This window comes from Colobus angolensis, unplaced genomic scaffold, assembly GCF_000951035.1.
Source record: "Colobus angolensis palliatus isolate OR3802 unplaced genomic scaffold, Cang.pa_1.0 Scaffold98, whole genome shotgun sequence".
NCBI classification, from domain to species: domain Eukaryota; kingdom Metazoa; phylum Chordata; class Mammalia; order Primates; family Cercopithecidae; genus Colobus; species Colobus angolensis.
The window spans coordinates 2293445-2307033 of record NW_012123820.1 but is presented as its reverse complement, the minus strand read 5'-3'; the positions used below and the strand labels follow the sequence as shown (position 1 = coordinate 2307033).

The following is a 13589-nucleotide window of genomic DNA, read 5'->3' as shown; positions in this document are numbered from 1 at the left end:
TCCATTCAGGTGGGGGCCGCTATTCTCAGCTAGGGACAAGTCTCCATATTAAAGTCCAAATTCTGTTCTGATTGTCTTTAGTCTTCCTTTTGTATTCTCTCCGGCTTGTCACTTCTGTTTTTCATTTTTTCCTCCAAATAGAAAAAAACATGATCAACCCAAGAAACACAGGAAAGTAAGCGCTAGGATTACAGGACAGAGCACCCTTACCTCTGGTTCTATGTAACACAATGGACAAGCAAGAGAACTGCCCACTTACCTTCCCCGCACTGTCCTGCTTTGCCGCCCACGTTGTGTGAGTGTGTAATCATTTCGAATCAAATTCTATTCCCAGTTTTGGGCTCCATTTTACCCCTGGGAAGTGACTGAGAGGAGCAGGGTGGGGAACAACCGTCTGAGAAGGTTACATAAACCTCAATTCCGGGAGAACCTAGCTCAGATGCATCATTCTCAAATTGTGGCTCCAAGATCAGGCAACAACCAACCTCGCGAGACAACTGGGTCGACGGTGCAGGGGGAGCTTCGCGGTCCGGCCGCAAGGGGGAGCACGTGTTTGCTGAGCCCGGCCTCTGCGCGTGGGCGTGGACGTCGGTGTGGGGGCGGGTGCAGGCGAACGGCTGCCGGTCAGGTGTCCTTGTCCCGTTGAGCTGCGCGGGTCGCGTTCGAGGGCATGGACGACAGGTACGCTGCGCTTCGGCGGGCCCAGCTGCATCTGGATTTCATCCACGCCAACTCGTGAGTGCCGAGGTGGGGTCGGGGTCAGGGAGGGTCTCTGCGCCATGAAGAAAAGTTTTGCCGGTTGCGTGAGGAAATACTCAACAAGTGAACTTGATTTATGGATGTATTTATTTATTTATTTATTTGAGCTGTATAGGCTTTTTTAAAACCATGAAAGCGTGATAAAGATATATTCTGGGCCAGGCTGAACCCTTTTGGTACTCTTCAATGAACACCAAGTGGTTGGAAGGCCCCCTATGTATCATTTAGCACAACTGTTTAATTGTTGGTCGGCAGAACCGTGATTCTACCAATCCTGCCTAACCTTAGTCTGCCTAACGCACTGACAATTTAAACATTAAGGTTGCCCTTCAAACAGAGTAATTTGCATATATTGATTTCAAACTCTGTGGCCTCATGAGTCTTTTCAAAAATGTAACCTCTCTAAGGATAGGAATCTCACCTTTTAGTTATTTGGTCATTTCTTCTTCTCTGCCATGCCTGTCTGCCTTTTAGAGCTTCTCAGGTGTCATTTCAAATACTCAGATTGCAGAGGAGAATGACAGAGGTATTTTCTCTCATCTACCATTTCCCATACAGCAAATTATAGCAGTTAGTGCTGTTTAACTCACAGTGGTACTTCAGGGTTTTTCTTTTTCTTTCTTTCTTTTTCTTTTGTTTGGCATCTTTTGGTTATTTGGATTTACTAAATATATGGACTGATATCAGGGATGTACCAAATTTGAAACCACAAAAGTGGAGGTATAAAGAAAGCCAGGGAAGGCCAGCCTTGCTGTGTGGGACGAACTGTATAATTTTAACATAACAGAGTTAAACAGGCAATATTCAGCAGATACTCAGTTTTTATGTCTCTACAGAGAATGATGTCAAGCTGGAAAGGGTGGAACAAAAAGTTAAAAGGTAGCTGAGGTGGAAGACAAATGAAGAAATAATAGTTTTGAGTGAATTTAAGAAAAATGCTCAGTGCGGTGCTGGAAGGACTGTGAATTTTATCTCAGAAAAATTCCTCAGCCTCAGTTTTATATGGATTTTGTGGCTACTGCTTCACAACCTCCATTCCCCCAAACCACCCTGTGGTAGCCACTTCCCCAGTCCCGTTTTCAACTAGTGGTGTAGTAACTTAACAAGTGACAGCGACATGGAGTAACAACAAAATTAGATACAAATCGAAGACTTCTCAGCTCCTCCAGGTAGTTTGGTTGGTTGGATTTGGAGACAGGATCTTGCTCTGTGGGCCAGGCTGGGATGCAGTGATATGATCATAGTTCTCTGTAGCCTCGAACACCAGGGCTCAAGTGATCCTCCAGCCTCAGCCTTCTGAGTAGCTGGGACTGCAGGCATGCACCACTATGCCCGACTAATTCTTTTTTTTAATTTTTAGTAGATAATGGGGTCTGGCTATGTTGCCCAGGCTGGCTTTGAACTCCTGAGCTCAAGTGATCCTCCCACTTTGGCCTCCCAGAGTGCTGGGATTCCAGGCCACTGAGCTCAGTCTAGGTAGATTGTTGTTTGAGACTTCTTCTGCAAAAGGAGTGATTTTTAAATTTCTCCCTTTACCTCTATGTCCAGTCCATCAAGTGCATGCTTTCTCTAAATATGTTTCAAATCATCCATTTCTCTCTGTCTCCAGTGCCATTGACTTTAGTCCAAACCACCACCATCCCTTGTCTAGACTACTCCAGACAACCTCTTAACTGGGTTCTTTGCTTTCAATTCTGGCTGCTCGATGGTACTTTTCCTGGAAAGCTGCCAGAGTGAGCTTTTTAAAATGTAAACCAAATTATGCCTCTCTTCTTAAAACACGACAGTGGTTTCCAGTTGTATGTCAGCCAAGTACAAGTTCTTCTCTGTGGGCTAGGAAGCCCTGCATGACCCAGTCATGCTCTCATCTCAAGCTGTTCTCCCCATTTTACCATAAGCGGAGCTCACTGCTCGTCTTAGCTCTTCTTCTGCTTCCAGGGTGTTTGCATCTCTTGCTCTTGCTAGAAGGTTTCTACCGTACTCTGCAAGGGAGTGAATTCTCTCATCCTTCAGGACTCAGTTTAAATACCTTTTACCAAGAGGTGCTTTCCCTACCACCATGCCCTGCCTCACCAGTTACTCTTACCCATCACTACTATGAAGGTAGCACCCAGTCAAAATCTGTAATATCATCTTCATAAGTTTGTTTACTTGTGTGTTTTCCATGTACCCCACCAGCTTGAGCTCCAAGACATCCAAGACCCTACCTGTACACATGGGCAATGGTAGGCAGTCAGCGACAATCTCTCGAATGAGCTAGTGCAGAAACTCATACGACGTTTTGGTCAGAATTACTGCAGTTGCTTTTCTAAAGGATTGTTTATGTATTGAATTTTTGTATATTGAATCATGTACTTTAAATTTCCTTTAGAAGGGCTTGTGATTTAAAGTCCTGATTTTGTAAAGTGTATCATACTTCTCTTTTACACTATTTTACATTTTTATTATGGCTTTCTTTTGGGTGAAGGACATCTTTTTGTAACAATAACATTTTAGTACTTTTTTTTTGTTAATTACAAAATTTAAAGCTTACTGGACTCAAGAGACTTTTAATCAGCCTCTGTCTTTGAAACTCCAAAATATGGGGATTTCTGTGTGTGTGTGTGTGTGTGTTTTAAAAATACATTTTAAGCTAAAATGTTGTCCTGTGTCCTGAGGTGTTTGGAGACTCCGAGACATTGCAGATGATGCTTTCTCTTGTATAGAAGAGCAGATGTGTTTTTGATAAATGAGGCTCTCTTGCTTCTGTTACCTGTTTACTAAATATAGAAAGAAAATTGCATACTGAATATTCCCTTAATGCTGTGATAAGGTTGCTGATTGAAATATCCGCATCAGGAAATTAGAAGCAAGCTTGGGAGCCTTAAGCTAGTGTGATTCCACCCTCAGATAACTATGAACCTCCAAAATGTTGTAAATACTGAAGACTGTCTGGAGCATTCTGTTACCGAGGACTTGGCATTGGAGGGTACAGGAGAGAGTGACCTGAGGCCATTTTTGAGGTTATTTAAGGAGCAGGCTTCCGCGGAAAGATTCCCCAGAAAAATACAGATTGGTGAGGCACGCAAGGGCTTCCTGCCAATTCCTTTGCCTGCAGATGGAGCCTTATGGCCTTTTAGTAGGCAAGGATTTTGATCAGTATTCTTCAGAAATATTTTGTCTTTAAATAATACAATTTTAATGAAAAATCTTCTGGGGGAAAAAACTCACTTGAAAAAACATGCTTATAAAGTAATATTAAAAGGTCAAAGTTTATGTCAGTGATAGATACTAAGGCCCTTAAGTTTTTATTTTATTAGAAGTGGACAGGATATTTTGGCAAAAGTGTTTTTAACCCTGGCTTCATAACGGAGGGTATCTAGTTCCAAATCTTGACCATGCTGAGAGAGTAGTTTCTAGATTAACTTCTTAATTCATTAGATGTCTGGAACTGGAGAACGTTTGTCTGCAAGTATCTTAAAGCTTTTACATTGATTACACACCTGGTTTAACTTTTTGTTTTCTCTTTATTTCTTCATCAGCACCACTCACAGTTTCCTTTTTGGAGCACTGGCTGAATTGCTGGACAATGCAAGGTAGGGTTCATCTGTGAATGACACTTATTGAGGGAATTTCATGACCAAACTCTTGTCTAGTTACATGGAAAGATAAAAAGATCATGTCATGTTTTCCCATCTAGAATGTTTTGTGACTTGATTTCCTACAAAATCAAGGTATTCTAGGGAAAAGGTTAGTTGAGAGAAAGAATTATTCACCTTTATTTAATTTTTATTTGTGATCAAACTTGAAGTCTGTTTTTATGTCAATAACCATTTAATAGTACATATTCATTTAGATATTTTTGAATTATATGTCAGTGTATACTTGTCTTGAGAATTTACACATGGATTTGGGCATTTGTTGAAGTCTGCATTGAAGCAAATTGTATAGTTAAGAAAATAGCTAACTTGTTGATCTCTTACTATGTATCAGACATACATAAACACTTTATATATGAGCATTATGTCATGCATCCTTACATCTACACTCTGAGATGGGAATTAATATCCTAGTTCTACATATGTGGAAATTGATGCATAGAGAGATTAGATGATTTATTCAAAGTCACATAATTCATATTTGGCAGAGCTGGCATTCAAATGTTGGCTGTCTGGCTGCAGAACCTCACTACCACATTTTACTGTCTCCAATAAAGGTATTAATGATTAAGGAACCCATTAGACAATTTAAGTTCTACTCAGTAGTGTATTTGTGGGAGCTTGTGAGGGGATAATTTTTTTTTGTTGTTGTTAAATTGAATAAAGCATTTGACATGTTTTATATTGGTATTCCCTATAACAGAAGATTTTTTCCTACTTTTTCCTTAGAAAGCAAAGTCCATCCAGGAGGTAATATGCAGTTGTTAGATCAGGGTTCTCAGTAGGAGCCTAAATTCCCTGCCATTGGTTGATAACAATATTTTGGCTTTTTTGTATTTGTTCCCCGTTTTTTGCCTTAGATGGGAGATGACCCTTCTGAGAGTGTGACCACAAAGTGTAGTCAATTAACCAGCCACCCAGAAATTCCTGCCCTGCACTAAGTGGAAAGTCGTCATCTCCTCCTTTTAGGAAACTCTGTGTGTTGAGCTAATGGAATCATAAAAAGGGAGGGAAGCGGAGAAAAAGAATAAAGTCTGTTGTTCAGAACCATGAGCTCAGCTTGGAAAGAGCTAATAAGGATGAAGCCAAGATAGATGAACACTTCTGATTAGTTTCCCTAAAGGAGCTTAGGGTTGCTACTGTTTCTTCTGCTCAAAGCTTGGAAGCAAGGCTCTTCCTATGTCATCGGTCCTGCCTCCTACTGAATGGCCCACTTTCAGCAACTTGACATCAGAAAGTCTGAAAGAACACATTTGTCGATTTTTCCAACTGTCTTTTCTCCTTTGAAATTGTTTATTTCAGTCATTCAACAAAGGAGGACAAGTAAAATCAGAATGTAGAAGAAGTAGAACAATGGAAACGGTTTATGTAGTAGAGGGTGATTGGGAAAGAAAGATTGACTTCAGACATGTGATCCATCAACTGATTCTTAGAGCAGCATTGGTAAGCTGGCAGCCCCTCGACCAGGTCCAGCCTGTCTTATGTGTGTTTGGCTCATAGTGAAAGTTTGCACAGTGTTTATAAAGAAAAGGAAGGGAGAAAAAAGGAATTATTTATAAGGTTTAAGATATTGGAGATACCAAATAAAAACTTTGGGCCCTCCGCCTTCCTTGAAAGATTAGGAGGAGTAGCAATCTCAAGGCCACATTCCTCCACGGGATCAGGGGCTGGAGGTGAGTAGCAGGTGCTCTCATGGGACCAGCCTGTGCCTTCAGCTTTGCCTACAGTTTTCCCCCGTGGACAACCTCAACCCTTCAGTCCCTCTTTCTTCATAGACATTTGAGTTTTCCACCACTGCTTAGATGCTAGTGTTTGACATCAGAAGAAGCTATTTAGCAGACTTAAGATACTCAGTTGGTCTTATGAAGGAGAGTCCCTATGTTATTCTAAGAAATTCTTTTATATCATTGTATTCATTATTTTAATGATTTCCTGTAGTTTTAAAAGTTAGAACTGGAAGATATTAAAAGAATATTGTAGAGAGAGGAGAAGAATATGTGGTGATACAGGAAGGATTTGTTAGGGTCCGCTTCCTAATACAAGAGCTCTTCGGAGAGGAAGTGTCCTGGGCTAAAGAACAAAGATTATTATAAAATGTCTTAATATATGATAAAGGTGAATTATTTTATGCCTTCATCTGTGGAAGTGCTGCATAAAAAACCTCTCTTTAAAAACTTCCATTTCAGTACCTTGGCATTTATGAAGCATTTATTGTGTACATGGTACTTTGTGTAATGCATGATTATATAATGGAGATATTGATACCTATATGTTACGGAACTATGGTAAGGATTGGAAGAGAATTTTCAAAAATACGTCATTCATTGCTTACTTGATACATGGGAGGTGCTCAAGAAATGGCAGTGGTGACTCCAGAGTGTCTATATAGGGAGGACTGAGAAGCAGCAATTGGCTAGAGGAAGGAGCTATATGGGACTAACTTCTAGGCCTGTGGAGCTACTACTCAGATTTGTTTGGGGTAGTTTTGGGTTTAGAACTGATGGAACTTTTGAGAGACGCTCAGGTTTCCCCACCAGAGTTACGTAGTTGCTGTTGTTGCACCGAGCTTCCTTTTAGACTCCTCCCTGCCTTAACTTACCTTCTTACTCATCAGCTAAGTCTTCCTTGCCTATGCCTTCTTCCTTTCTGTCACATCCTCGATATTGAAGCCAGAGTCTTCTGGCCCTTTCTCCTTTCGTATTAAAATTTTACTTTTAAAATAATTGTAAAAAAATACAAAAATAATATCTGTGAATTTTAGAAAATGGAGTTTTTTTTTTTTTTTAAACAATCTTCATCAGTACTCTCATCACCTAGAAGAGGGGTCAGTACCCTTTTCTGTAAAAGACCAGATGGTCAATATTTTCACCTCTGTGGGATATGGGGTCTCCTTTGAAACTGCTCAACTCGGCCGTTGTAGTGCTAAGGCAACCTTAGATACTATGTAATGAATGGGCATGATTGTGTTCCAATAACACTTTATTTATAAGCAGTTGTTGGGCCATTTTGGTCTGTGGCTGTAGTTTTCCAATCTCTAACATAGAGAAAACTCCTATTAGCATTTTGATTTCTTTCCTTCCATGTATGTTCTTTAAATGTCTTCTTATAATACACCGTCGCCTAGTAATTTGATTTTTCTTTTTTTTGGAACTAAAATATGAAAAACATTCCATGACTTCTGGATTATTTGCCAGCCAGCTTTTTTTGTTGTTTTTTAAAAACAATTGTATCCATTTTGTTAGTTTTTTTGTGTAATTCCCACTAAATTCCATCTCTTCTTTCACATTTCTGAATTGCAGTCTTTTTCATATTCTCAAATTATGACTGATCATAGGTCTTATGATATAATAGCACAATGAAACATTTTAGAAATTGATTTTGAAGCAGTTTAAGTGGATTTTTGTATTGTTTGATATCTGACAATAGGTTATACCTTATGTAAGCAATTCATTTCATATTGAAGCAATAAAATTTTTATATTGTTTCCAGGGATGCAGGGGCTGAAAGGCTTGATGTCTTTTCAGGTGAGCAGATTTGCTTTTTTCTTTTATATTCTTCTGATGGAAAGCCTGTAGTTATTTGCTTGTATTTTATTTCATGAAATAAAACCACATTCTATAGCATTTTAATGTAATCTAAGTGCTTTGTGGGTACAGTGACCCTGTGGGGAGCCAGGGTGAGGAAAGTATGCTCTGAGAATCAAATTGTGTGCTAAAGGACCCATTTACAAAAGTAGGTCTTCCAGAGTTTTGTGAATGTATCAGAGTGATTTGGAACACTCAATTTGCCTGCCATGAGAAACAGTTTTATTTTTAAAAAGCATACTAAGTTAATGGTTATTCATAATTAAGCATACATCATTCCCAACTTATTAGTTTTAAAGTGTGTACGTGAATGTGTGGTATGAGGGCTAGAAAATCTGTTTTCTTTGCTGACTTTATTCGCAGTCATCAAGTATTTTTGCACTCATCAGTTATCTCATTAGACTATGATGCTAATGAAGTTAGGTTCTGTGATCCAGCTGTGTAGTTAACACTACCTAGAGAAATGCCCAGGTAGTCACGCTGCCTCCCTACCACTTTTCTGTCAGCTGTTCTGCAATATTGGCTACTGGTCCCGGGTGAGAGGATATGCTCCCTGATCTAAATCCATATCTCTGTTTAAAAAGCACCTCAGTTAACTGAGTGTTCTGAGCCAGAGGAGTGCTTACGCTGCATGAGGAAGATAGACGTGGACCTCTTGAGATAACTGAGGAAACAATAAATGACCCTCTTCATCTCCTTCTCCTCTCCAGGTCCTAAAAACTTGAGAAATAAAAAAAGAGTCAGCCTTTATTACTGATAACTGTTAGGCTGGAGTATGTAGCTTAATGTGAGAGAGCAAATGGACTTGCAGATCAGACCCCAGGATCACGCAGACTCACCCGCCCAGTGGAGTTGGGCTTCCTCTGAAACTTGTCTGCCCTGGGACAAGGGGTCAGGACTCATGCTGTCTGCAGGCAGCTTTCTCCCAGGAGGAAAATGCAGGTTGGGAACTGAGCCTCCCAGTTTATTCTTCCCCAAGTGACCAGTAGGTGAGTGAGCTCACCTCCACAGGGAAAAAGTGAGTGAAGGCACAGAATAGGGCCTTTCTAGTGAGAAAAAGTCATCTTCCCTTCCATATCCAATTATATAGAGTAAACAAGGATGAACACACTTGCCTAGGAGAGACTCAAAGTATGGTGGGAACACACAGAAAGAAGAAGTTATGCCTCATATTAAGGGGCTAGAGCTTGAAATATGGATGTGATTTTTGTCAGATACTCCAGGAAGAAAAGAATATTCCTGTCTAGATAATAATTATGAGAAAACAAGTGGATGTAGGCTAGTTCACAGATTCATTAATTTATTCAGTAATAATTTATTGTCTACTATTCTATGTGCTGGGGATAGTGCACTGAGCAAAATGTTGAGGTCTGTGTTCCCCTGGAACATGTATCCTAATGGGGAGAGAGAGCACAGAAATGAACAAATATGTAATATACCAGGCAATGATAAGTGCTAAAAGGGAAAAACATAAAGCAGGATAAGAAGACAGAGAGCCATGGAAGGGGTATACAGTTTTTCATGGGGTGGTCTAAGAAGGTTTCTTTAAATAGCTAACGTACCAGCAAAGACCTGAATAATGTGAGGGAGGGAGCCACACAGATGCCTGGTGAAGAAGCACTCAGGGAACAATGCTGAGGCTCGGTTGACTCGCACTGAGTGTCAGAACCAAATGAATGAGCATCTTCAATACCATACTAAGGTTTTTTCTGCAGTCAGTGGACCACTGAAGAACTTTGAGCAATGTCAGTTTTCTAAGTAGACATGTGCCCTTTTCTTTTTCAAAGAAGGACACTCATTCCAGAAATACCTTAAAGAGAGTCTGGAGAAGTATGAAAGTAAGGATAGCAGGGAGATATAGCTATGGGAATTACCTAGGCAACATTTCATGAGAATTATAATAGGGTGATAGTACTAGCAATGGAAGAGGAGGAACAGATGTAAGCTGCATTTCCTTCAGCGCACACACACAATTGATGGAGGGTTGAGAAGACTTATCCATAGTCACAAAACACAACGAATGTAATCAGAACCCATGCATTACATTCTTTGGAGTTTGTGACTGGAGACCAGCAGGGAATGAGAGTGTTTATTTCACCCCACTTTCTCTAAATACTCAGCATCATCATAAACAAACAAAATAAGATCTTGACCAAGTTGAGATTAAAGTGGCACTTCTTCTTCTTCTTTTTTTTTTTTTTTTTGAGGTGGAGTCTCACTCTGTTGCCCAGGCTGGAGTGCAGTGACACCATCTCGGCTCATTGCAACCTCCGCTTCCCATGTTCAAGCAATTCTCCTGCCTCAGCCTTTCCAGTAGCTGGGATTACAGGCCCACACCCAGCCAATTTGTGTATTTTTAGTAGAGATGGGGTTTCATCATGTTGGCCAGTCTAGTCTCAAACTCCTGATCTCAAGTGATTCCCTCTGCCTCAGCCTCCCAGAGTGCTGGGATTACAGGTGTGAGCCGCCACGCCTGGCTGGCACATCTTTTTTGTGTTTATGTGTATTTTGCAAAAAACTGAACTTGTAGTTCAGTTTGGCTTAAAATTACCTATTCATGTTTTTATTGATTTACCTATTCATTTTTTATTGAGGCAAGCCATCATATGGCTATCAACCTAGCAAACTGATCTTCTTAAAAAAAATGGATAAAAAAGGCAGGGACAATGCTTATGCATCAATACATAGAATTATTCTGGGGATACAAAGTTAATCTAAGATTGGACTAGTTTTCAAATTATTTACTGTAGTCTTGAATTCTTGTCAATCTTAAATTTCTGTCAAGTAATTAATTTGAAGGCTATACAATTCAAATGAAATATGTTTCACTGTGGTGTTTTATACGTTTGTGTGTATTAGTTCCAGTAAACATGGATATGCATTCGTTACTTTTTTTTAGTGCTTACTAAATGCCAGGCACTGGGCTAGGTGCTGGGTTTACACTCTTAAGGAACTGGCATTTTAGTGTGGAGCCCATGAAAAATGCAGTATGTAGCTGTACTTTGGTGGGTAGAGGGCCCATAGCTTTCCTCATATCTCCGAGGGTACTGTGTTCCAAAAAAGTGTAGGAACCATTGGTCCAAAAGACAAATAGATATATGAACAGGTATTTTAATATACTACAAAGGTGGGAAAACAGAGATAAAGGGGGCATTAATTATGGGCACTAATGACATGGAAGGATTAGGAAAGGCTTCCTAAAAGAAGTCTGATATGAACAAATTGAAAGAGAAAATAGGCATTCACCTGGTGAGTGAAGCATGGAAAGGGTGGAAGGGCAGCACCTGGAATATGGAGACAATGTAGAAAAAAATGAGATGTTAAAGATTTGTTCAAGGGGAGTATTTGTGCGGGAGTGGAAGGTGGCAGTATGGGCAGGTGAGGGGAAGACAAGAAATGAGCTTGGAGAGTTATCCAGAGGGCCAGGTCATGGAGGACAAACAAGATTTATTAGGTGGTTGGATTTTATCCTGAGAGCAGTGGGAAGCCATGGAAGGGTTTTAAGCAGGAGAGCAGTGAAATACACAATTGATGGAAGACTGGCTGCACCCTATGTCTGCAGGGAGAGCCGGAAGGTAGGCAGCTGTTGTGATCCAGAAAAGAGATGGTGGTTTCCTGAAACCAGACAGTATACTGGGGATAGAGAAAGTGGTCAGATGGGAGTCATTAAGGCAGTGAAATTGAGAGGACCAGGTAGTTGCCCATGTGTGGGGTGAGGAGATGGAGAACATGATGATGATCCTGAGGTTTTGATTTGGACAACTGAAGCTTAGGGGCATGGTGATGCCATTTATTGAACAGGAAACAAGAAGGAGGAGAAAGTCTAACATGGGAAGAGGTGTTTGTTTTGTTTTGGACATATGTAATTAACAGGTGATAAAATATACCTGAAATTCACAGTTTTAAGGAATTGAAATAAACAAGGCCAGGTTTCAGAGTGGATAATGGGGAGTATTAAATTTTGAGGCTATACTTGTTTGTCTCCAATTCCTAATACGGATTTACAAAAAAGGGAAGTACTGTAGTGTATGTCTGCTAGGAATCTTTGGTCTTTCCCAGCCATTTACTGAAGGAATACCCTTCTTTCTGCAAGCTCCTTTCAGGAGAAATATTTACAAAGAAGTGCAAATCAGCTGTGGCGGCTGTGCAGAGCTGCCTGAGGCTGAACCTGGTTTCCAGTCAGGTGGTTCCCAATCCTGGATGAACATTACAATAACTGAGGGAGATTTTACAAGAAAATACCAATTTCTGAACCCTATCCAAGACCAGTTACATTAGAATATCTCTAGTTGATTTCAATGTGCAACCAAGATTGAGAGCTACTGCCTTATGCAGAGAACTCAACAGGGTTGGATTCCCGTCATTGAACAGTGAGGAAATATCAACCTCAGAGGGAGGACTAAACAGAACAGATACCTTAAAGGGGGAGAGGAGGAATGTCCTGACACGGAAGTTGAGGTAAGCAGACCAGAGGACTAGGTAGAGAGAAGGAACTGGGAAAATGAAATGGTAGGCCAGATCCTAAACGTTTACAGACAAAGAAGTAAATTAGAGAGAGAAGGGGGAATTAGAAGTGGGCATATCACCATGAAATTATAAACCCAGAAGGATTAAGTATGTTTTATAAGTATGTATTCATGGGCTATCTTGAAACTTACTTACTTTTTAAAATATTAATTCAATATGTATCTTTTTTTTTTTTTTTTTTTTTGAGACAGGGTCTCTCTCTGTTGCCCAGGCTGGAATGCAGTGGCGTGATCAAAGCTCACTGCAAACTTGAAGTATAGACTCAAGTGATCCTCCTGTTCCAGCCTCCCAAGTAGCCAAGACTACAGGCATGTGCCACCATGCCTGGCTATTTTTTTTTTGAGATGGAGTCTCGCTCTGTCACCCAGGCTGGAGTACAGTGGTGCAATCTTGGCTCACTGCAACCTCCTCCTCCCGGGTTCAAGTGATTCTCCTGCCTCAGCCTCCAGGGTAGCTGGGACTACAGGCACGCGCAACCATACCCAGCTAATTTTTGTATTTTTCGTAGAGACGGGGTTTCACCATGTTGGCCAGGATGGTCTCAATCTCTTGACCTTGTGATCCGCCCACCTCGGCCTCCCAAAGTGCTGGGATTACAGGCATGAGCCACTGTGCCCAGCCTATTTTTTTTTTATTTTTAATTTTTAGTGGCCATAAGGTCTCACTATGTTGGCCAGGCTGGTCTTGAACTCCTGGGCCATCCTCCGTCCTTGGCCTCCCAAAGTGCTGGGATTACAGGCTTGAGCTGCCACATCCAGTCTCTAAGTGACTTTTGAACAGAGAAGTTGACTTAATAAATGTGCTGGAAATGAATCTGTGGGGATAGAAAGCATATCAGTGATTGCTTGAGGGAAAGGTGAAGGTGATGGGACATGAAAGGGTCCTAAGGGAGGGTTTACAAAGGGTCAGAAGGAAACGTTTGAGGTGTGGATATGTTCGCTGCTGTGATTGTGGTTATGATTTCACGCATGTGTGTGTTAAAATTTGTCAAATTGTGCACTTTAAACATGTGCAGTTTATTATGCATAAATTATTCCTTTGTAACACTGTCGTTTAAGAAAGAAATGTACTAGAACTCATA

The 13589-nt window shown here is 40.6% G+C and overlaps 1 protein-coding gene across 2 annotated transcripts in view; it reads left to right on the top strand.

Annotated features, from left to right (window-relative positions):
- The first annotated feature begins 584 nt into the window (after positions 1-584).
- The window catches only part of MORC1 (MORC family CW-type zinc finger 1), a 173583-nt gene continuing 160578 nt past the window's right edge, over positions 585-13589 (top strand). The window contains exons 1-3 of one of the 2 annotated variants that reach the window (XM_011932752.1): positions 585-735; positions 4281-4334; positions 7887-7921. In XM_011932752.1, the coding sequence (XP_011788142.1) occupies positions 671-735; positions 4281-4334; positions 7887-7921 (154 nt within the window). In that variant the 5' untranslated portion in view covers positions 585-670. The remainder of the gene's footprint in view (positions 736-4280; positions 4335-7886; positions 7922-13589) is intronic. The other variant, XM_011932753.1, reaches the window with a different exon arrangement.